Source organism: Neovison vison, chromosome 13, assembly GCF_020171115.1.
Source record: "Neovison vison isolate M4711 chromosome 13, ASM_NN_V1, whole genome shotgun sequence".
Classification (NCBI taxonomy): Eukaryota; Metazoa; Chordata; class Mammalia; order Carnivora; family Mustelidae; genus Neogale; species Neogale vison.
Window position 1 is genome coordinate 46340206 of NC_058103.1, and position 24594 is coordinate 46364799.

At 37.8% G+C, this 24594-nt stretch overlaps 1 protein-coding gene across 4 annotated transcripts in view; it reads left to right on the forward strand.

Moving 5' to 3' along the window:
• Positions 1–24594, forward strand: part of FERMT2 (FERM domain containing kindlin 2) — a 90771-nt gene that overhangs the window by 14996 nt on the left and 51181 nt on the right. For all 4 annotated transcript variants that reach the window (XM_044231384.1, XM_044231386.1, XM_044231387.1 and 1 more), the window contains exon 3: positions 19632–19865. In XM_044231384.1, the coding sequence (XP_044087319.1) occupies positions 19632–19865 (234 nt within the window). The remainder of the gene's footprint in view (positions 1–19631; positions 19866–24594) is intronic.

A 24594-nucleotide genomic window follows, 5' to 3' on the forward strand; every position in this document is an offset into this window, starting at 1 on the left:
AAATGCTTTATAAACCAGGTTTAAAAGATTTAGCGTTACATATACTAAGAGCTACCAGACACCAGTAAAAGATTTAAATAGGGAGAGACATCAGATTTTTACAAATTTGAAGCTCATCAAGTATGTGTAAGTCAGTAACATAAGATGTTAGCTATAATAAGCCTCTTGGATTCCAAGAAATATTTATTTCAGTAGTCAGTACTTCTGTCCTGTATTAAGATATATAAGTACTTTCTGAGATAAGTTTACCATGCCAAAACTAATACAGTATTCTCACTAAATTACTTCTTTTTTGAATTATAGAATAGTTAGTGCTTTGATCACCTTTTTTTTTTTTTTTTTTTAAAGATTTATTTCAGAGAAAGCAAGAGCTTGTGCATGGGATGGGGCGGGCGGGGGAGTAGAGGAAGAGGGAGAGAGAATCTGAAGCAGACTCCCCCATTGACTGTGGAGCCCAACATGGGGTTCAATCTCCTGACCCTGAGATTAGACCTGAGCTGAAAGCAAGGGTCAGAAGCTTAACTGACTGCTTTACCCATGTGTCCTGATCACCTTTAAAAGACAAATCCAGTTAGTACTATCTGAGTCAAATACTAATTGGTGAGTTCAACCCTGATGTTACTTTTTGGTATTTCATGGACTTCTAAGTCCAATCTCCTAGGAACTAAGCCAAGTTGAACCAAATTAGTATTATGTCTCCTGGATTGGATAGAAAGTTATCCACCCTCTGGAAATGAATAATTGGCATACCTTCTGTGTGTGGGCATTCTGTAATTTGAATGCATGGTTTATGTGATCTGATAAAGCTTATCAACTACTTTGGGTTAGTCTATTTTGTAGTATCAAATAACAAATTGAAATTGACAGATATTATTATTTTGGTCTTGTGAATAACTTCATAAGGGGATTTGTAAGTTAATTGATTTTTTTTTTCTTTTTTAAAGATTTAATTGTTTTTTTAGAACATGTACAAGCAGGGGGCGGGCAGAAGGTGAGGGAGAGAGAGAAACTCAGGCGGAGTTCCCACTGAGCACGGAGCCCATAACGGGCTTGATCTCACTACCCTAAGATCATGACTTGAGCTGAAATCAAGAATTGGATGCTCAACTAGCTGAGCGCTGCAATTTTGTTTTGTTTTGATGAACGAATTCCTAAATTTTCAATAATGAGCTATATCAAAGATACACTAATTTGTCACTTTTGATCAGTTTAGGTTCTAAATGTTTCCTATAAACGTTCAATCCATCTGCTTTAGTCAGTCATTGAAGCCTTAATGTCAGAATAGTTGTTTAAGTTAAAAATTGAATGGGGTACTTCAATGGAAAGATATGGCAATTTAAAAAAATTTTTATTTATTCATTTGACAGAGATCACAAGTAGGCAGAGAGGCAGGGAGAGAGAGAGAGAGAGGAAGGGAAGCAGGCTCCCTGCTGAGCAGAGAGCCTGACTCGGGGCTTGATCCCAGGACCCCGAGATCATGACCTGAGCAGAAGGCAGAGGCTTTAACCCACTGAGCCACCCAGGCGCTCCGAAATATATGGCAGTTTGAATGATGTACAAACTTTGAAGCAGTTTACAGCATCTGCTAACAGATTAAAAATATTTTTAAGGGTTTATTTATTTATTTTTTAAAAGATTTTATTTACTTATTTGATAGAGATCACAAGTAGGCAGAGAGGCAGGCAGAGAGAGGAGAAGCAGGCTCCCCGCGGAGCAGAGAGCCCGATGTGGGGCTCGATCCCAGGACCCTGAGACCATTACCTGAGCTGAAGGCAGAGGCTTAACCCTCTGAGCCACCCAGGCGCCCCAAGGGTTTATTTTTTAATTTTTTTAAAGATTTTATTTATTTGAGAGAGAGAAAGAGAACAGAGAAGGGGGGAAGCAGACTCCCTGTTGAGGAGAGAGCCCGATGCAGGGCTTGAGATGACCTGAGCCAAAGGCAGATGCTCAACTGACTGAGCCACCCAGGTGCCCCCAGATTAAAAAATTTTAAAAAGGGGGCGCCTGGGTGGCTCAGTGGATTAAAGCCTTTGCCTTCAGCTCAGGTTGTGATCTCAGGGTCCTGGGATTGAGCCCCACATTGGGCTCTCTGCTGGGCAGGGAGCCTGCTTCCTCCTCTCTCTCTGCCTGCCTCTCTGCCTACTTGTGATCTCTGTCAAATAAATAAATAAAATCTTTAAAAAAATTTTTTTTAGAAAGAATATGACATACCAGATAGATTTTTGGAAATCATCAGTGCTTTGCACACTTTAAGTATACACATTTCAGTTAGCACAGTTTAGTTAAGTAGCATCAGTCATCCAACAATAGGATTTATATTTTAGTTACCACCATACTTGATGAATAATTGCATGAAGTGAAAACTCATTTTTCAGTCCCTAGTTCATTATGTAAGTTACAGATGTGCATCATGACTAGTGACCAGTCATGTCACTTATTTCAGAGTCTGTCCATGATTTGTCACTTGTGTATTTGTTACACAGTTCATACATAGACAAAGTGTAGCTGTGTTGCCTCTGTCTCCCGCTGATAAACTCATGAGCTATTTAAAAAAACAAAAAACAGATGATTGGAAGAGGAAATTGCCAACAAAGATAAATGTGCAGCAAAGAAACAAAAAATGGTAATACCAAATGTAAAATTTGAATCTAACGTAGATGGGGAGTTACAGAAGAAATAACTCACTATGGCTGTTGTCATTGGAGAGACTAGGTATGCAGCCAAAAGGATTTAGTAAAGGCAGACTTATTGACATAAGTGAGGAAAATGGTGTGACAAAAAGGATGAACATGTCTCCCAGAAAGTGATACCAGGGCATGCCTGGGTGGTTCAGTGGGTTGAGCCTCTGCCTTGGGCTCAGGTCATGATCTCAGGGTCCTGGGATAGAGCCTTGCATTGGGCTCTCTGCTCAGTGGGGAGCCTGTTTCCCCCTCTCTCTCTGCCTGCCTCTCTGCCTACTTGTGATAGCTCTCTCTGTCAAATAAATAAATAAAATCTTTAAAAAAAAAAAAAAGTGAGGGGTGCCTGGGTGGCTCAGTGGGTTAAGCCTCTGCCTTTGGCTCAGGTCATGGTGTCAAGGGTCCTGGGATCGAGCCCTCTGCACAGTGGGTAGCCTGCTTCCCCCTCTCTCTCTGCCTGCCTCTCTGCCTACTTGTGATCTCTCTCTCTCTGTGTCAAATAAATAAATAAAATCTTAAAAAAAAAAAATGTGGGACGCCAGGGTGGCTCAGTTGGTTGGACGACTGCCTTCGGCTCAGGTCATGATCCCGGAATCCCGGGATCGAGTCCCACATCAGGCGCCCAGCTCCATGGGGAGTCTGCTTCTCCCTCTGACTTTCTCCTCACTCATGCTCTTTCTCACTGTCTCTCTCTCAAATAAATAAATTTTAAAAAAATGTGATGCCAGAAAAAAGAAATTGTGAAGAAACTCTCAGGGATATTTCATGACACCGAAAGTGCAAAGGATAAAATGGGAGTCACCCCAAATTTAGGAGTACAACTTGCCAAGGCATAAGTAAGCACTATTTAAACTACTCTTGATTATACTTTTTTTTTTTTTTAAAGCTTAAGGGACTGAGCCACCTAGGGGTCCCACCAAATTTACATTTTAAAAGATAACTTAGTTTTGCAAAAATGCCAAGTAGTCTAGGAAGGAGATGTTGAGGACATGAAGTAAGGCAGTGTTAAAAGGAGAGGAAATGACAAATTCAGCAGCTGCTTGAAAGGTAAATTACAAGAAAAACTGGAGAGGAAGAAACAGAATAGGACTTGAGATACATTCTACTTCAAAGATTTAAAGGGTACGCCAATATAATTTTTATGTACATGATCTTAGTGTAGTCTTCCCTTAATTTGCTGGATGGGGTGGGGTGGGATGAGGGACAGTTTCTGAGTTATGAGATATTTGCGTGCTTCAAATACCAGTGGGTTGTTGTTTTGTTTTCCATTTTATTGATTACGAAAAGAATATGTTCACTAAGTCAGTGTTGGGACTTTCTTTAAGCAGTCTGTTTCTGGTTTTCATAGCTTGGAAAATCAGGAATATTCTTCTGTATAGTATGTATGATGCCTATATTATAGAAGTTTTTGTAAGTCTTAGTTGATGTAGTATATTTGTAGAATGCACTGCTCAGAATTCTGTTGTTAAAGGGTAGTTCTGGTAGTGGGGAGGGTCATCCTTCTAAAATAAGATTAAGAATGATTTAGACTCTTGAGTTTTAAGAGAGGAAATGACTTAGAAGGTATTCCAATTATTTTTAGATGATAGACTTCATTTTATAGTAATATAAATCTAAAATATGAAACAAAAAGTTGTTAAATTATTTTTCTAGGGACGCCTGGGTGACTCAGTTAAGTGTCCAGTTATTCAGCTCAGGTCATGATCTCGGGGTTGTAAGATCATGCCCCAAATTGGGCTCCATGCCGGATGTGGAGCCTGCTTAAGATTCTCTCTCTCCTCCCTCTGTCTGTCCCCACCCCACCCTCACTCACGTTTGTTCTCTTAAATGAAAAAAATTATTTTTCTGTATTGTTTCTTTGCAGTTTATATGTTAGTGTTTTTCACTTGTTTTAAGCTCATATTAATTTTCCTTACTAGTATATGCATTCTTGAAATACTTATATAGCTGCTAACAGTAACTGTTTTGAATTTTACAGGAATATCTCAAAGATAATTGCTGGCCTGGTTCCAGACCACTGCAATAAAGCAAATATTTCAATAAAGCAAGTCAAATGAATTTTTTTTTGTTTCCCAGCGCATAGAAAAGTTATGTTTACATTATACTGAAGCCAAGTGTGCAATAATAGCATTATGTCTTACAAAACAATATACTTACCTTAATTTTTTTTTAATTTATCTATTTGACAGACCGAGATCACAAGCAGGCAGAGAGGCAGGCAGAGAGAGAGAGGGGGAAGCAGGCTCCCCGCTGAGCAGATAGCCCTATGTGGGGCTTGATCCCAGGACCCTGAGATCATGACCAGAGCCAAAGGCAAAGGCTTTAACCCATTGAGCCACCCAGGCGCCCCTACATACCTTAATTTAAAAATACTTTTATTTCTAAAAATGCTAACCATCATCTGAGCTTTCAGGAAGTCATGATCTTTTTTGCTGGGGGAGGGTCTTGCCTTGATATTGATGGCTACTGACTGATCAAGGTGATGATTGCTGAAGGTTGTGGTGGTTGTGACCACATTTAATTTCTTAATATAAGACAGTGAAGTTTGCCTCATTGATTGGCCCTTCCTTTCATGAACGATTTCTCTGTAGCATGCAAATACTACTTGATAGTATTTTATTCATAGTAGAACTTCTTTCAAAATTGGAGTCTGTCCTCCCAAGCCCTCCTGCTTTATCAACTGAGCTTACTTCATGTTTTAAATACCTTGTTGTCATTTCATCTTCACAGCATCTTCAGGAGTAAATTTCACATCGGAAAACCACTTTCTTTGCTCCTGCTTAAGAAATAGCTCCTCCTCTGTTCAGGTTTTATCCTAAGGTTGCAGCAACTCAGTCCCATCTTCATGCTCCACTTCTAATTCTATTCTCCTGCTGTTTCCACTACATCTTCAGTTACTTCCTCCACTGAAGTCTTAAACTCCTCAAAGTCATCTGTGAGGGTTAGAATTCACTTTTTCCAAACTCCATGTTTATACTTTGACTTCTTCCCGTGAATCAGGAATGTTCTTAATGGCATCCAGAATGATGAATTCTCTCTAGAAGATTTTCAGTTAACCTTGCCTACATCCATCAGAAGAATCACTGTCCATGGCAACATTAGCCCTATGAGATGTATTTGTTAAATAATAAGACTTGAGAGATAAAATTACTCCTCCCTTGATTCATGGACTACAGAGTGGATGTTGTATTAACAGGCTTGAAAATAACATTAATCTCATTCTACTTCTCTATCAGAGCTCTTGGGTGACCAGGTATATTTTCATTGAGCAGTAATATTTTGAAAGGAATCTCTTTCTGAACAGTATGTCTCAATAGTGGGCTTAAAATATTCATTAAACCATGTTGTAAATGGATGTGCTGTCGTCCAGGCTTTTGTTGTGCCATTTATAGAGCACAGGCAGAGTGGAGTTAGGGTAATTCTTGAGAGCCCTGGGGATTTTTGGAGTAGGCTATGAGCACTGGCTTCCACTAAAAGTCACCAGTTACATTATGTAGCCCCTAACAAGAAAGTCTGTCTGTCCTTTGAAGCTTTGAAGCTAGGCATTGACTTGTCTCTAGCTATGGAAGTTTTAGAAGGCATCTTCTAATATAAGGCTGTTTTGTCTATGTTGAAAATTTGTTTAGTGTAGCCACCTTAATTAGTGATCTTGCCTAGATCTTCTTGGTAATTTGCTACAGCTTCTACATCAGCACTTGCTGCTTCACTTTGTACTTTCATGTTCTAGAGATGGCTTCTTTCCTCAAACCTCTTGAACTAACCTCTGCTAGCCTTAAACTTTGGGGCTGCTTCCTCACCTCTTTCAGCTTTAGAATAAAAGAGTTAGGGCCTTACTCTGAATTAGGATTTGGCTTAAGGGAATGCTGCAGTTGGTTTGGTCTTATATCTAGACCACTAAAACTTTCTTCTTATCAGCAATAAACTTGTTTCACTTTCTCTTCATTCATTCCTGTGTTCACTGGAGTAGCACTTTTCTTTCAAGAACTTTTCTTCTGCGTTACAAGTTGGCTGTGTGTGCAAGAGGCCTAGTTTTCAGCCTGTCTCAGCTTTCAACACTAGGCTTTTGATTTAAACTGGGAGATGTGCAACTCCTTCTTTCACTTGGATACTTAGAGGCCATAACAGGGTGGTTAATTGGCCTAATTTCAATATTTTGTCTCAGGGAATAGGGAGGCTGGAGGAGAAGGAAGGAGATGGGGAAATGGCCAGCCAGTGGAGCAGTCAGAACACACACCGGCCACCTTTATCAATCAAGTTTGCCATCATATGGGCATCATTGTGGTATCCCAAAATAATTATACAGTAGTAACATAGGAGGTCACTGATCACAGATCTCCGTAACAAATATAATGAGAAATTTTGGAAATATTGCAGAAATTTACTGAAATGTGACACAGAAACATAAAGTGGGCAATGCTATTGGAAAAATGATGCAGATAGACTTGCTTGATACAAGGTTACCATAAAACTTCAATCTGGGGGCGCCTGGGTGGCTCAGCGGGTTAAAGCCTCTGCCTTCTGCTCAGGTCATGATCTCAGGGTCCTGGGATCTAGCCCCGCGTTGGGCTCTCTGCTCAGTGGGGTGCCTGCTTCCCCCTCTCTCTCCCCGCCTGCCTCTCTGCCTACTTGTGATTCCTCTCTCTCTGTCAAATAAATAAATAAAATCTTAAAAAAAAAAAAAACCCACAAACTTCAACCTGTAAAAAAAAATGTAGTGTCTGCAAAGAGCTGTAAAGCAGAGTACAATAAAATGAGGTATGCTTGTAGTTGCTATTATTAAATCAGTTAAAGACATGCATATTTTAAATATTCCTTCATTCACATTTGGTGTTTGGAGAGTGACCTGATGAGAGAGACCTGTAGTTTTGGCTCGTTCTGGGCAGGACCTCTTAAGATGAGCTCCTCCCTCAGTTGAATTATGGTTTCCATGGTGTAGTTCATAAATTTCTGGTGTAATTTATCTTTCTTAGTATACGTCTTGAATTGATTAGCTTAGGGATGAACTGGTAAATGTGTGGTAGGAGATGGAGTCCATTTTATATTAATAAATTTATATTCCACTATATGGATAATATTGGAGCAAAGAAATGGAATTGTTTGAATGATTGTTTCAACATAGGTCTTGGAGACCCAAATGAAATTGCAGTCTGGTGACAAGATTTCTTCTGTGTTTGCCAGGCAGGGTTTATTTTGGGCAGAGCTGGATGAATATAAATACAGTCTGTGAACCCATTTTTTTGTGCTGGTCACTTACTCAGTCGACAGATATCTGTGCGAACTCTGATCTCACCTCTGCCACTGAGGCACTGTGGGGGCTCAAGCAAATCACTAGCCCCACTGGACCTGGATTCCTTATCTAGAGGAAGAATTTACATTCCTTATCTAGAGGAAGTATATTTTCAGGTCCCAGTTCACACAGCCTTCATAGCATCCCTCTATGGTGGGATGTGCACAGACTAAGCAAGTTGCACTAAGATCTGGTGAAGTCAGACTCAGTGGAAAGTTTGTTGAAACTCTCACCAGAATATTAGTCTCTGCTGCAGCCCTTTGCCTTTGAGATTTCTTGAAATTGGGGCACCTGGCTGGCTCAAACGATGGAGCTTGAAACTCTTGATCTCAGGGTTGTGAGTTGAATGACACCTCACCTTTGACATAGAGCCTTTAAAAACAACAACAACAAAGATTTCTTGAAATCTACTACATAATAGTGCTCTTACCAGTGCAGGTCACTTAGCTTTGAGGTAGGAAAGGCAGGTGCTAAGGAAGGGAAGGGAGGAAATAAAATCCTCATGTGAAAGCGTATCTCACTTCTCATTGCTCCCTCTGGCAAGACCTAGTATTTCCACTCTGGGTTGGTTTTTGTTTTGTTTTGTTTTTAATTTTTAAAAATATTTTTATTTATTTGAGAGAGAGAGAGCATGAGAGAGAGAGAGAGCTAGATCACAAGAAGGGGGAGGAGTAAAGGGAGAAGCAGACTCCCTACTGAGCAGGGACTCCGCTGTGGGGTTCCATCCCAGGATTCTGCGATCATGACCTGAGCTAAAGGCAGATGCTTAATCTATTGAGCCACCCAGGTGCCCCAGATCTTAGTGCTCTTGTTGCTCTCCATTTAATTTTCAAGCTAGGAACTTCCTAGCTTTCCATTTCACCTACAGCTGTCTTCTCTCATCTATAGTCAGTATCGTTAAGACCTGTGATTCCTAGACATATTCCTTGTATTTGGCTCCTTCTCTTCAGCTTCTGCCTTAGGTCGGGTCCTTTTTCCAGAGTGTTGCAGTAAATTTCTTGCTATCAGGCACTTCCTTTTCCTGATTTATTCTCCATAATCCCATCATAATTATCTTCATTAAAAAATCTGATTTAGAGACTCCTTTGTCTATAGGATAGTTCCTCTGAGCACATGTTGGAAATCCCATATCTCTTAAGAATCAGGTAAAAATTTTTTTAAAAGGGGGGGTGCCTGGGTGGCTCAGTGGGTTAAGCCTCTGCCTTTAACTCAGGTCATGATCTCAGGGTCCTGGGATCGAGCCCCACATTGGGCTCTCTGCTCGGCGGGGAGCCTGCTTCCCTCTTTCTCTCTCTGCCTGCCTCTCTGCCTACTTGTGATCTCTCTCTGTCCAATAAATAAATAAAATCTTTTTTAAAAAATCAGGTAAAATACCATCTCTTCTTCAGAGCCCAATTCCTCTTTTACATTAAAATTGGTTGGTTCTGATCAGACAACAAAAAGAAAGAAAAGGAATCCGAATTGACAAAAAAGTCAAACCCTCATTCTTTGCAGGTGATATGATACTTTTTGTGGAAAATCCAAAAGCCTCCAATCCAAAACTGCTAGAACTAGTACAAGAATTCAGTAAAGTGGCAGGATATAAAAACAGTGAACAGAACAGAAATCAGTTGCATTTCTGTACACCAACAAGAAGAATTTGTACTCAGGAAACTGTACAATACCCATGAAAGAAAATGAGGAAGACACAAAGAAATGGAAAAACGGGAGTCTGGGTGGCTCAGTAGGTTAAAGCCTCTGTCTTCAGCTCAGGTCATGATCCCAGGCTCCTGGGATGGAGCCCTGCATCGGCTCTCTGCTCAGCAGGGAAGCTCTTGTCTCTCTGACAACTTACCAGCAGTGTTCTTTCTTCCCTCTCTAACCCAGACTTTACAGGTGCCACTGCTAGCACTTTTCATTCTTTCTCAGATTGAAGCATTGACCATATATTTTGCAAAAAATCTTGTGATATATGTTTAGTGTGGTATAATACTGTTAATAATATGCTTTGGGTTATTTTAGATTTGGGCAACAATCTGATTTGGAACCTACCTATTATTTATTACTATTTCTTTGTGGCAAATCTGAATTCTAAGACCTAAAAATGAATTTTTGGAATATAATCATTTCATATTATAGGGCTTGTCTTAGACAAAGTAATTTGTCCTTTTTAGAAGATGCGAGCAGGAAGAGGAAATCCATTCAGTTTGATTTCCCCACATCTAGGAAAATCTCTTTTGTGCTTCTGGTTAGTATGGAAGCATGTTTTAATTCTGAAGTTGAAAACAAAATGGATTTTTTAAAACCTGTATCTAAAATTAATCCTTGTCCGGGATAATATTTTCTTGGGATAGTAATGAAGGATGTTTAAATTTTTCAATATGAGGATTTATTCATTTATCAGTTACTGTGTGCAGTCACTGTGCTAGCAATATAATGGTGATTGAAATAGAACTTGTGTTTGTTTTAGAGAGTATAGTCCAGTAGGGAAGAAAGACATTTACCCCACGCATGAACAACAATGAATACAAATTTTGAGCAATACCACAGTGTACTGAAATAGAGAATAATGAAGGGACACAGGACATTGGAAGGTTTATCTTAGGGTGATTGAGAAGACTTCCCTGGGAGCATGAAATTTAAACTAGAATTTGAGAAAGAGGGAACTCGATATTCAGAGTGGAATAGCATGTTCAAAGCCACTAAGGCAGGAAAGAACTTACTTATATATATATTAGTTCCTGGAATAAAGAGAAGGAAAAAGTATGGTTGAGGCAGAGGAAGAGTAGCGTAAGATAAATTCAGAGGAGTGGATGGGCCATAGTGTGTGGGGTTTTGTAGACTATGATAAGGCATTTGGATTTTATTTTGAGTGCATTTGGAAGCTGTTAAAGTATTTTCATCAGGGAAATGACAAGAGTCAACGTAGAGTAGATCACCTTGGGATGTTGTTTGTAAAGTGCTGAACGGAATCAGTAGACTTGTCAGGGGGCTGTTGGAGAAATCAGCAGAAGAGGTGCTGGTGACCTGAACAGTATGGGCTCATGCCAGTGGAAATTGGAGATTTTTGGAAGCTAAATAGAAAGGTTGCTGATAGATGTGGGGAATGGTGGGAAGAGAAGAATCCATTACTTCTAGATTCAGGTTTGGCCAACTGGGTTGATGGTTAGTGCTATTTAGTAATAGTTGAGATAGAAAATTGGGTTAAGTTTTGGATATATTAAGTTTGAGATGCCTGTGAGATATCTAGATGGAGATGTGGGATAGGCAGTAGGATATGTAAGCAGGTGCTCTAAGCAGAAGGTTGGGCTGAAGATAAAGCTTAGCAATGTGAGTATATAGATGCCTTTTAAAGCCATGGAAATGGATGAGATCCCTAGGGAGTCAATGTAAGAAGTGTGTGGTTCCTAGAAGGTGAGAAGGGCAGCACAGCATAGTTAACAGGATTGGTTTGAGATAAATAGACAATTATTTTATCATAACTCAAAGGCAGGGACCCATACAGGTAGAATAAATACAAGAAAGTTTATAAATTTGGTTGGCATGTAGGTGAAATAGTTCCAATCTGATAGCCTCTGTATTTTCTGAAGTAGAATCTGTCATTGTCTACTTAGAAAGAGGGAGGATAGTTAGCAATTTGAGAATGGCTATGAAGTTTGAAATACAGTGGTGGACTAAAGAAACATCAGACCATGTTGATCATAAAATTTATAGTGCAGGCATACTTTTAAAAAATTTATAGTGCAGGCAGGAGATACTTTTTTTTTTTTTAAGATTTAATTTAATTAATTAATTTATGTGACACAGAGAGAGAGATCACAAGTAGGCAGAGAGGCAGGCAGAGAGAGAGGAGGAAGCAGGCTCCCCGCTGAGCAGAGAGCCCAATGCATGGCTCCATCCCAGGACCCTGAGGTCAAGACCTGAGCCGAAGGCAGAGGCTTTAACCCACTGAGCCACCCAGGTCCTCCCGGAGATACTTTGAATTTAGTTCCCAACCACCATAAAATGAACGTCCCAGTAAAATAACGTCAAATGAAATTTTGGTTTTCTAGTGCATATAAACATTACATTTACACTGTAGTCTTAGGTGGCAATAGCATTGTCTAAAAAACAATACACATACCTTAATTTAAAAACATTTTTTTAAAGATTTTATTTATTTGACAGATCGAGCACAAGCAAGGGGAGCAGCAGAGAGAGAGAAGCAGGCTCCCCAATGAGCAGGGCCTGATGTGGGGGCTCAGTCATGACGTGAGCCAAAGGCAGACGCTAACGACTGAGCCACCCAGGCAGCCCTTTAAAAGTACTGTATTGCTAAAAAGTGCTATTATCTGAGCTTTTAGCAAGTCATATGAGTGATCACAGATCACCATAAAAAATAATAATAAAGTTCAAAATATTGCAAGAATTACCAAAATGTGACACAAATATGATGTGAGCAAATGCCATTGGAAAATGGCACCAGCACACTTGCTCAAAGCTGGGTTGCTACAATCCCTTCAATTTGTAAACAAAAAACCCCCACAGTATCTGTGAAGTACAATAAAAGGAGGTGTGCCTATAATTGTTTCAATCCGGTTGTGAAATGAATGAGGGAAAATCCTCTTTTAAATTTGGTAGATAGGTGACTAGGTGGTATAAGTAAATGGTGTGATGGGGGCGTCTTATTTTGGAGGTCTTATTTTGGAGGTCAAGGGGACACTGTCTTATGATGTCTGGTCAGTTTGCCTGGCTTGCTCACAGTGGTGTCAGAACTATTTGCTTAGTAGCTTTGTTAATAGCTTACGAGGACTGAAGTATTTTGCTGTCATTAAAGAGAGGGTAAATTCTTGACATGTAATAGTTATATACTACCTAATTTGGTTGTTTTGTTTTTTGTTTTTTTTCCTAATTTGGAGTTTTAAGAGGAATCTAAAAGGAAACAGAGGAAACACAACAGAAAAATCTATGTACAAAAATAAGGCATGTACCCAGAAGGTATTTGTATACTTAAAATTTAAAATAAAATGTTGGGGCACCTGGGTGGCTCAGTTGGTTTAGTGACTGCCTTTAGCTCAGGTCCTGATCTGAGGTCCAGCCCCACAGCAGGCTCCTTGTTCAGAGGGGAGCCTGCTTCTCCCTCTCTCTGCCTCTTAGACTGCCTGCTTGTGCGCTCTACCTCTCTCTGTCAAATAAATAAAATTTAAAAATAAAATAAAATTTTGACTTGTCAAAGATTGTCTAATATAAACTTTGCTTTTGGTTTATGGAAGTTACGAGAATGCTAAACAAATTCTGTATTTCCTTCCTGAATGACTATTATTTCTTAAATATGCAAACAGAAATCTAAGCCACTTTAAAGTAACATTTTGTTTCCTGTTTATTTCAAATTGTTATTAATAAGTTACTTATTTTTGAAATGTGGGTACTTAAGTTAATTCAGTTAACTATTTATTTTATTTATTTATTTATTTTTACTTTTTAAGCAATTAAGATTGTTTAAAAATGGAAGTAAATAACTGCATTTTAGAATTGCATATCAAAATGGTCAAGGAGGAATTGTGGCCCTATAAGGAAAGGATTAAATAGGGTGTTAATAGTATATCTTCTTTCTCTGTGCTCATATTTTCTAGAGTCTAAGGTAGCTATCCTTGCATAAAGATGGACATAGTATTTTCCTTAGCAGGAAGCTTTTTGAAATACTTGATTCTTTTGTGACTGATGAAGCGGGTGTATGCTCCAAAAGCCATTTGGTAGAATAAGCAATGTTTGTGTACTCAGCCTCCCAATAATGAAAGTCCTAAGCCTTCTTTTCCTTAAAATACACACTTGGTGTCTTTGAGGATAAATACTCTACTACTTTTTGAATTTGAAGAGCATTCTATTATAGTCAAATGAGAAGACTTTTATTGATACAGCTAATGTTTTAGCCATTTGAAATTTTAGTGATATGAATTTGAGTGTCTGTCAGGTAGTAGTAGTTTTATGTGAAACAGAGCACAACATAATTGGGTGTATTAAATATGGGAGGAACACAGGAATAATTCTTTCCAGAATTCTGGCAGATTTTAAAAATTAATTTTAAAAGTTAATTTATAAATTCCAGCATAATTAACATATAGTGTTATATTAGTTTCAGGTGTACAAAATAGTGATTCAACAATTCTGCACATTACTCAGTGTTGGCAAAATGTTTTGAGAAATTTACACATATTACTGAAACTTATTATAAATTTTATTGGGTATATGGAACCATAATCTAAATAATTCTTGACTTCTAAAAAGTTACTAAAAAAGGCTAAATTTATGAGAAGGAAAACCATGACTTTATAGTAGTACATTTTCCCCCTTAGGTTTCCTTTCTGAGAAGGTTTATGTTTATGGTATGTTGCTTCTTAAAAATCTGGATACAAGATTTTAACGTCACAGTATACCAAATACAAGAAGGTGGTTACACTGTACCTGGAGCACAACTGAAATCCTGACATTGGACAAACTATCAGAACATGTTGAGCATGATCTACCCCTTGAATGGTTATATGATATTGATGGAGCAAGTCCCCTTTGTGCTGATGCTTGCTAATAAGTTCTACCATAGCAAGTGGCAAGGTGATTATTGTTGTTGTTGTTGTTATTGTTGTTGTTACTATTTTGAGAGAGTGGGGAGGCAGGTAGAGAGAGAGAGAATCTTAAGCAATCTTAACCAGGCTCCTCCGTAGCCATTGAAGAGCCTGACATCTGGTTCAGTCTCATGATCCTGAAATCCTGACCTGAAATGAAATTGAGAGTCAAGTCTTTTTTTTTTTTTTTAAGATTTTATTCATTTATTTGACAGAGAGAAAGATCACAAGTAGGCAGAGAGAGATGGGGGGGAAGCAGGCTCCCTGCTGAGCCGAGACCCTGATGCGGGGCTCTATCCCAGGACCCTGAGATCATGACCTGAGCTGAAGGCAGAGGCTTAACCCACTAAGCCACCCAGGCACTCTAGGCCGGTTATTCTTATGAGTGAGAGTGTGTGTGTGTTGCATTCAGTTGTCCAGTGCTACATTTGGAACACCAAGATTACCATTCTGAAAAATCAGAAATATTTGTTTATTAGAACATGGTGTAGGGCTCAGATTTTGATGTGGAAGGGAGTTAAATACATGGAAAGTTGTTCCAAAGCTTTTTGATTATGCAAATGTAGGGAATTTCAGTAACTTTATAAATCTTCTTACGATTTATAAAGAAAATAAACCATTATTTTAAAAGAAATACACAAAGAAAAACCATTGTTTTACAAATAAGTAGCATTATCATTTGCTTTTCATTTATTCATAATTATTTTATAGATGGCCATTACTTTTATTTATTTATTTCAGAGATTTTATTTATTTATTTGACAGAGAGAGACACAGCGAGAGAGGGAACACAAACAGGGGGAGTGGAAGAGGGAGAAGCAGGCTCCTCACTGAACAGGGAGCCCAATGTGGGGCTTGATCGCAGAACCCTGGGATCATGACCTGAGCTGAAGGCAGACGCTTAAGAACTGAGCCACCCAGGTGCCCTGACCATTTTACTTTTAAAATCAAAGTTTTTTATGCCTCTATTCAGTTTTTAATGGGAGGAATATGTAAATATATATGTTGATATCGGAAATCTACTCTTGTAGATTTATGCGTTGTAGATTATATAAATCTGCTCTTGTGGATTTGTATTTTGTTTATACCAGTTACAGTTGCACTGTAGAGACAAGCTGCACTGTAGTGTACTAGATAACTTAAGTACCAAGTGTCATTACATTAAGATATACTGCTTTACACATAAACACAAAATTCATTAAGCATTTTTGATTTACAGTTGGTTCTTGTACTTGCCTCGGTGAATGATTCTCAACTGATACACCATCATTTTTCTTAGGATTTTGATCAGTGTTTAAAATAAGTTTTTGTTGCATCTGAATAGAACAACTATATTCTTATGATATCCTGGGTGAAGCCAGTTGTGGGTCTTCATGTGTAAGTATTAGTTTCAAAGTAGCACCAGAGGAAGATTTCCTAGAAACCAAGAAAACATTGTTTTGCGTATTTAAGAGAGCTCAGTCAAGTCTCTAAAAAGTTTTGAAGTGAAACTGTGACACAATGACTCTGCTGAGAAGCGGATTAAAGAGTAATTACTATAAATGTGTTTTGAGCTTTATAGAATCATTCCAGTCACTGTTTAATTGATATTGTAGGGACACCTGGGTGGCTCAGTTGGTTAAGCATCTGACTTGATCTCAGCGTCATGAGTTCAGGCTGGGCAGGGAGCCTACTTAAAAAAAAAATGATACTCTAGGACCTCTCGGTGGCTCAGTTGGTTAAGTGTCCCAACTCTTGGTTAGGGCTCAGGTTTCTAGGATAAGGCCCTGTGCGGGGCTGCACTCCCCTGTTTATTCTTGCTGGATACGGGTGTGCTGTTCCTTTGTTGTGAGAAAGGGAAGTGGAATTGATGGGGAGGGTCAGATTTTTAAAAAGGAAAATCAGGTGAGGTGCTTGTTTCTGAGGTTAGAATTTGAAGTCTAATTGATGTGAAGTTGAGATTGTCATTTGTCAGGGGCCCACAAAGTTTTTCTGTAAATGTCCTGATACAAATATTTGGGACTTTGTGAGTTTCCTCTGCCTGAGTGAAGGGTGGTCAACTACATGCATGACATCCAGAAAGCAGTAGGAATTTAATGGCCTTGGGGACAACCTTTAACCAAGGAAGTGGATAGCTTCTCTTTCCTTAGGTGGGCCAAGTGTTTGGCATGTTCCACATAATTAGTCTAGAGGGTCTTTAGCAGGACTGAACTCCAGTTATAAACAGCAGTCCATCTCACTGTCCCTAATCCCCTCAAGTATGCTTCCCCTCAAAGTTTTTATTTCAGGTTTACCCTTGGAGGAATTCAAATGATAGTCGGTTGTTGACAGACTTTTGGTGGTGGTAGTAGTAGTCATAGTATACAGCTTTTTCTTCCCTTCTCCCCGCACTGGAGAGATATAGCTTCCTTAGTGATTGACCCTCGCACGGGAGTACAGCAGAGTGAATGGACTGAGGAATGGGGAAGAAAATATTTTATGCCTACCTACCATTAATTCAGTTCAGCTCAGCCTTACTCAAATTGGTACATTCTTTGTACCAATCTTTTCTGTCTTGGGTTTTTTAGTCATGAAGAAAAAAGTAAATCACCTAACTTGTGTGACCATTTACCTCAGAATAAATGAAAAGGTCCCAACTTTGTTTTTCTGTGAGCAAGATTAGATTTTCTGTGTTTAAAGGTTAATTGACATTTTCTGTGCTGGAAAATAACTTAAGATTCAGGGTACTATACACATTGTGTCACATAATGATGTGAGTAGTTATAAAATAGTAGTTATATGTATTTCTACAGCCAAACTTCAAATAACATGATTGACTGGGTTTTCCCAAAACAAATAATAAAATTTCAAAATGGCAGTGTAATCACAAGTAACTACAGTTCTCCCATTAAAGTACTTGATTAGGAACGCCTGGGTGGCTCAGTCGTTAAGCATTTGGCTCAGGTCATGATCCCAGGGTCCTGGGATGGAGTCAGGCATCAGGCTCCTTGGTCAGCAGGGAGCCTGCTTCTCCCTCTGCCTGCGGCTCCCTCTGCTTGTGCTCTGTCTCTCTCTCTCTAAAATAAATAAAATCTAAAAAGAAAAAAATACTTACTGATTAAATTTCTTTTAACGTCTAGGGAATTGAAAGGGTTTCTCCACTTGTGATGTGTTTCTTCTACAATGAGAAGTTCAAATCGTATGATGTAAGTTTCACCATTAGAGAGGGGTTTCCAGGCACATAATCAGCGCAAAAGTTTTACTTTTTACTATATGAGGCTTTCAGGTATACAAGTTGTGTTTTTAAAAAATTTCATATTAGCATATGCTTTTGAGCTCATTTTCTGAAAGTTGACCAGTGCTTTTAAAATCTCTATTAAAATTGGGATGCCTGGGTGGCTCAGTTGGTTAAGCAGCTGCCTTTGGCTCAGGTCATGATCCCAGCAGCCTGGGATCGAGTCCCACAGCAGGCTCTTTGCTCGGCAGGGAGCCTGCTTCTTCCTCTGCCTCTGCCTGCCATTCTTTCTGCTTGTGCTCACTCTCTCTCCCTCTCTCTCTCTCTGACAAATAAATAAATAAATAATCTTTTTAAAAATCTGTATTAAAATTAGCTTTTTATCAGAATCATGATAATTGGTTTTTTTATTTGTAAGAATGCTGTTTTCCAGGTTTGTTTGTTTGTTTGTTTGTTTTTCCTTTTCCCTGGAAGGCTTTGGCCAATCTTTAAGGATTTATTTATTTATTTATAATAATAAATAATAAATCCTTAAGGATTTATTTATTTATTTATTTATTTTAGAGAGTATGTTCAGAGGAAAGTGGGAGGAGGGTCAGAGGGAGAGAGAGAATCCTCTAGCAGGATTCAGAGCTGAGTTCAGAGTCCCACTCCAGGCTCAATCCCAGTACCCTGAGATCATGACCTGAGCTGAAACCAAGAGTCGGTCACTCAACCAGTTGAGCCACCTGGGTGCCCTATTTTTTCTTTCTTTCTTTCTTTCTTTTTTTTTTTTTTTTTGTTTAAGATTTTATTTATTTATTAGAGAGACCGCAAGAGAGGGAACAGAAGCACAGGGAATGGGAGAGTGGGAAGCAGGCTTTCTGCAGAGCAGGGAGCCCGATGTGGGGCTCTGGGACCCTGGATCCCAGACCCTGATCCCAGGACCCTGGGATCATGACCTGAGCGGAAGGCAGACGCTTAATGACTGAGCCACCCAGGTGCCCCACCCTGCCTATTCTTTTTTTGAAATATCATATCCCCTTTTTTGGTTCTTAGTTTAATGCATACTTATCTAAAAAGTCTTCACTTTTATTGCTACTTTAAAAAAATAGCTGAAGTTGCATTTTATTTTGCAAGTTTATGTTATGATCTGTTTACTGAGGTAAGCCAGATCTTGTGTTTATTCTTTTATTTGGTTTCATTTAATTTAATTGCATAAGGCTGTCAAATAGTTTAACAGGTAATAACATTTTCTTTTACACTTGTATCAGAATATGTTGGGGAAAAAGTTGGGTTGATGTAACTTTTAAGTTACTTCTCTGGAAATGTATTTGGGACAGCTTGTATATTTGGGATGTAGTGTTTTGCTTTGTTTTGTTTCTCTTACTCGTGGACGTTTTTCTCCATACTCTTCACCTAGGATATTGGTTTTTGTTCATTTGGATTCCCCATCTTCGTTTTCACTATTCCTTGTACACCTCAACAACATCTGCAGCCTTAAAAACAAACCTCAGCCTTCTCACCAGCTTTATCAGAATATTGTCTTTTCCTTAAGGCTGGGCTTAGAACCCACTGACTCCACTTCATTATTAATTTTTCCGAGTTTAGTTCCCAGGGTTCCCTTTGTTTTCTGAGTGACTACAGTGTATTCTCTTTTCATCCTTGTGCCCTATATTGTACCTGATGATTAGTTACACTGTGTACTCTGCCTCAGCCACGTTATGTATAGCTTTCAAGGGCACAGTGTTTTCTCAGCTCTTGAGGATTTCTTTTTTTATCTATCACATAACAGACACTTCGTATTTTAATTAGTTGCTTGTATTAAATACTCAATTTAGCTTTCTTCTTATAATTTCTCTCTAGGTAATCTTAGTGATTTTTAAGTGTTTTGTTTATTGCTTGTTTTTTAATAGATGTAAAAAAGGATTGGTCTGACCATGCTCTCTGGTGGGAAAAGAAGAGAACTTGGCTTCTTAAAACACATTGGACCTTGGATAAGTATGGCATTCAGGCAGATGCTAAGCTTCAGTTCACCCCCCAGCACAAACTGCTCCGCCTGCAGCTTCCCAACATGAAGTATGTGAAGGTGAAAGTGAATTTCTCTGATAGAGTCTTCAAAGCTGTTTCTGACATCTGTAAGACTTTTAGTAAGTATCAAATTCTTCATGAAAGTATTAGTGGTGTGATGTATATATGACTGATGATTAACAGCTTATTTCAAAGAGTAGGTTGGGGTGAGCTATGTCTGTATGTATATGTCAGTTTTTTACTTTATTCTTGAAAGTTTTTTTATTACTTTAAGATAAAGAAATATTGAGGTAAGATGGAACAGGATTCTTTCCTTACTAGAAGTGTTATGTAATACTTCATTCTGATGACTTAATTTTTATTTCTTGGGAAGGAAAAGTAAAAAGGCATTATTTTCAGGATATAGGTTTTGCAATGTTTCCTTCACATAAATCACTATTTGATTTTGGTGATTCAGGCACATAGTGTCACTTCCTTCACTGAAGGCCTGACATAGCTCCTAAGGAAATGACCGTGAGTGTTACCTTCCTTAAGCAACTTAAAGTTCACCTACAACTTGAATGCTCTTGTAGTGATTCTGTTTATGCTTTCTGAAATGAAATGTGGACTACTTTTGGCTGACCTAGTTATGTCATATGACAGGAAGTATTCAACTATCAGAGAAAATGAACTGTTGCCATTATCACTAGTACATAATTCTTTTATACCATAGATTTAGGGGAGATGTAGAACATTACTGTTTTTTTTAATGATTTTGTTTTTTGTTTTTAAAAGATTTATTTATTTATTTATTAGAGAGAGAGGGAGAGAGAGCAAGCACAGGCAGACAGAATGGCAGGCAAAGGCAAAGGGAGAAGCAGGCTCCCTGCCGAGCAAGGAGCCCAATGTGGGACTCGATCCCAGGACGCTGGGATCATGACCTGAGCCGAAGGCAGCTGCTTAACCAACTGAGCCACCCAGGCGTCCCAGAACATTACTGTTTTGATCTAATGACTGAAATTATAGTGTTTTTTATGCTTAATGGGGTTTTTAGGAAAAAATAAAGTTACAGAAAAGTAGAAGGAATTATATGAAAATTACCTAATTCCTGTTAGCTTGGAATTAATAACTGATATTTTGCAAAACTTTTTTAAAGTCACAATAATAAAGTTCTTGAGTCACATTCTTACAATTTCCTTTCACAAAGCAACCACTGTCATAAGTCAGTGTGTATATCCTTCTAGTACTTTTAAAAAATACATCAGCACACACATACGTACACATGCATTTCTTCATATTTGTGTGTTTAGATATCCATAAACAGTATGCTGCATAACTCTTTGGGTATTTTTCTTTTTGCAGTTTGTATTTGTATGCAGGAGTTTCTTAAGTGGTTATACAGTAGTCCCCTACTTCTCTGTGAGGGATATATTCCAAGACCCCTGGTAGATGGTTGAAACCACAGATAGCACCCCTATATCTATTGTTTTTTTTCCTATATATACATATCTATGATAAAGTTTAATTTACAAATCAGGTATAATAAGAGATTAACAATAATAAACAAAATAGGTCAATTATAATAATACACTATGATAAAAGTCATGTGAATGTGGTCTGTTCCTCAAAATATCCTCTTATACTGACTCAGACTTCTTTATCTTATAATGATGTGAGATGATAAAATGCCTACGGGATGAGATGAAGTGAGCTGAAGGATATAGGCACTGCTACACAGCATTAGGCTGGATGGTACATCAGAGGAAGTATCATCTGCTTCTAGATCACAATTAACTGAAACCATGGAAAATGAAATAATGGATAAGCGGGGACTGCTGTACCAATTTACATTACGGGCAGCAACATATGAAAACTCATTGTCCCAAATCATCACTAACATTTGAATATTGTCCGTTTTTAGTGTTTACTTTTTTGAGTGAAAAAATACAGTATTTCATTTTAGCTCATAAAGGTAAGTATATTTCTGTATCTCTTAGTCATTTAAGGTTTTTGGTTTTTTTTTGTTTTTGTTTTTACTTACCCGTTTTTATCATTTATCTATTTCTTTAGTTCATAAACTTTATAAACAAAATTGAACAGGAAGTACAGAGAGTCCCACGAACAGTCTGTGGGTTTGGACAAAGACATGACATGTATCCATCATTATAGTATCATACAGAGCAGTTTCACTGCCCTAAAAATCTGTGCTCTTCCCTCTTCCCTACCTCCTGGCAGTCACTGATCTCTTTACTGTCTCTGTAGTTTTGGTTTTTCCAGAATATCGTACAATTGGAGTCATACAGTATGTAGTCTCTTCCGATGGTTTCTTTTGCACAGTAATATGCATTTAAGTTTCTTTCATGTCTTCTCATGGCTTGATAGCTCAGTTCACTTTAGCACTGAATAATATCCCATTGTTTGGATGTACCAGTTTGTTTATCCTACATAGCTACAGAACCTACATCGCTAGTTTTCTCCAAGTTTTGCAGTAACAAGTAAAGATACTATAAACATCTGTGTGGAGGCTTTTGTATGGGCATTTGTTTTCAGTTCCTTTAGGTAAATACTAAGGAATGTGGTTGTTGAACATAGGAAAAAAATATGTTTAATTCTTTAAGAAACCGCCAAACTGTCTTCTGAAGTAGCCGTGACATTTGGCATTCATACTGGCAGTGAATGAAAGTTCTTGCTCTGAATCCTCACAAGCATTTGATGCTGTTATGTTCTGGATTGTGGCCATTCTAATAAATGCGCCATGACATTTCATTGTTACTTTAATTTGTATTTCTTGGATGACATAGGATGTGGAGCATCTTTTCATATGGTCATTTGCTATCTGTACATCTTTTTTATGGAGGTGTCTGTTAAGGTCTTCAGTCTTTTTTTTTTTTTTTTTTTTTTTTTTAAATAGGCTCTAATGCACAATGTGGAGCTCAGTATGGGAACTTGAACTTATGACGCTGAGATCAAGAGTCAGATGCTTAACCAACTGAGCCATCTAGGTGTCCCTTTTGGCCCATTTTGTTAACCAGGTTGTTTGTTTTCTTACTGTCAGATTTTTAGAGTTCCTAGTATAGTGTTTTGGAAAATAGTGCTATATTAGATATTCCTTTAGCAAATATTTTATTCCAGTGTCTGGCTTGTCTTTTCATTCTCTGACAATTTCTTTCAGAGAGCAGAAAGTTTTAATTTTAATGAAGTCTAGCTTTCAGTTACTTCTTTTGTGGATCACATCTTTATTTTCATATCTAAAATGCCATCACTAAACCCAAGATCATCATGATTTTTTTTTTTTTTCTGTGTTATCTAGGGTTTTTATCATTTTGTGTTTTACATTTAGGTCTGTGATCCATTTTGAGTTAATTTTTGTGAAGCTTGTAAGGCCTGGGTCTAGATTCCTTTTTTTGCATGGGATGTGCAGTTGTTCTAACATCATATATTTAAAAATTATCTTTTGTTATATTGCCTTTGTTCTTTTGTCAAAGATCACTCGACTGTACTTATATTGGTTTATTTCTGGGTACTACATTCTGTTCCATTGATCTTTTTTTTTTTTTTTTTTTTTTTTCCAGTAGCACCCTGTCTTGATTATGATAGCTTATATAAGTCTTGAGGTCATGTATCATCAGTCCTTCAACTTTGATTTTCTCCTTCAGTATGATTTGGCTATTCTGGGTCTTTTACCTTTCCATATAAACCTTAGAATCAGTTTGTTGGTATCCATAAAATAACTTGCTGGGATTTTGATTACATTGAATCCGTAGATTAAATTGAGAAGAACCGATATCTTAATAATATTGAATTTTCATATACTTGAATGTGGAACATCTCTGCATTTATTTTTTGATTCTTTCATCATAGTTTTATAGTTTTCCTCATTAAGATCTTATACATATTTGTTAGATTTATATTTAAGTATTTTTTTATGTGTTAATGGAAGCAGTATTGTGTATTACATTTCAAATTCCACTTGTCGTTGCTGGAATATTGGAAAGTAATATACTTTTATAAATTTACTATGTATCCTGCAACCTTCCTATGATTATTTGTTAGGGGAGTTTTTGTTGATTCTTCTGAATTTTCTGTAGGAATGATGATTATATTTGTGAATGAAGACCATCTTCTTCCTTCCCAACCTATATACTTTTTTTTTCCCTTTTCTTTTCTTACTGCATTAGCTAGTAGTTGGAGTAAGATGTTGAATAGTCGTGGTAAGAGAGGACATCCTTACGTTGTTCTTGATCTTAGTGGGAAAGCTTCAAGTTTATCATTGTTAGGTATGTCCTTTGCTAAAGGGTTTTGTAGGGGTTTTGGGTTGGGGTGTTTGTAAGTATTTTTTATCAAGCTAAGAACGCTTGCTAGCTTACTGAGTTCTTAATCATGAACTTGGAATTGGATTTTGTCATGCTTTCTTTATTTATATCTTTTGATGTGATCGTGTGAGTTTTCGTTAGTCTTTTTTGTTTAGTCTTTTGATGAGATGGATTATGTTGATTTTTGGATCTTGAACCACCCTTGTATAGTTCGCATAAATCTCACTTGGTCACGGTGTGTGATTCTTTTTATGCATTGTTGAAGTCTATTTGCTAATACTTTGAAGATTTTGCATAATATTGGTCTGTAGTTTTTTTTATAAAGCTTTTGATTTTGGTATTAGAGTAATGCTGGCTTCATGGAATGAATTAGGAAGTATTCCCTCCACTTTATCTTCCAAAAGAGATTTTAGAGAATTAATATAATTTCTTCCTTAAGTGTTTGTTAGATAGGAAAAAAGCTCCTTGACATGGGTCCTGACAGTGACGTTTGGTTATAACACATAAAACACAAGCAAATATAAATAAGTAGGATTGTATCAAACCAAAAAATTTC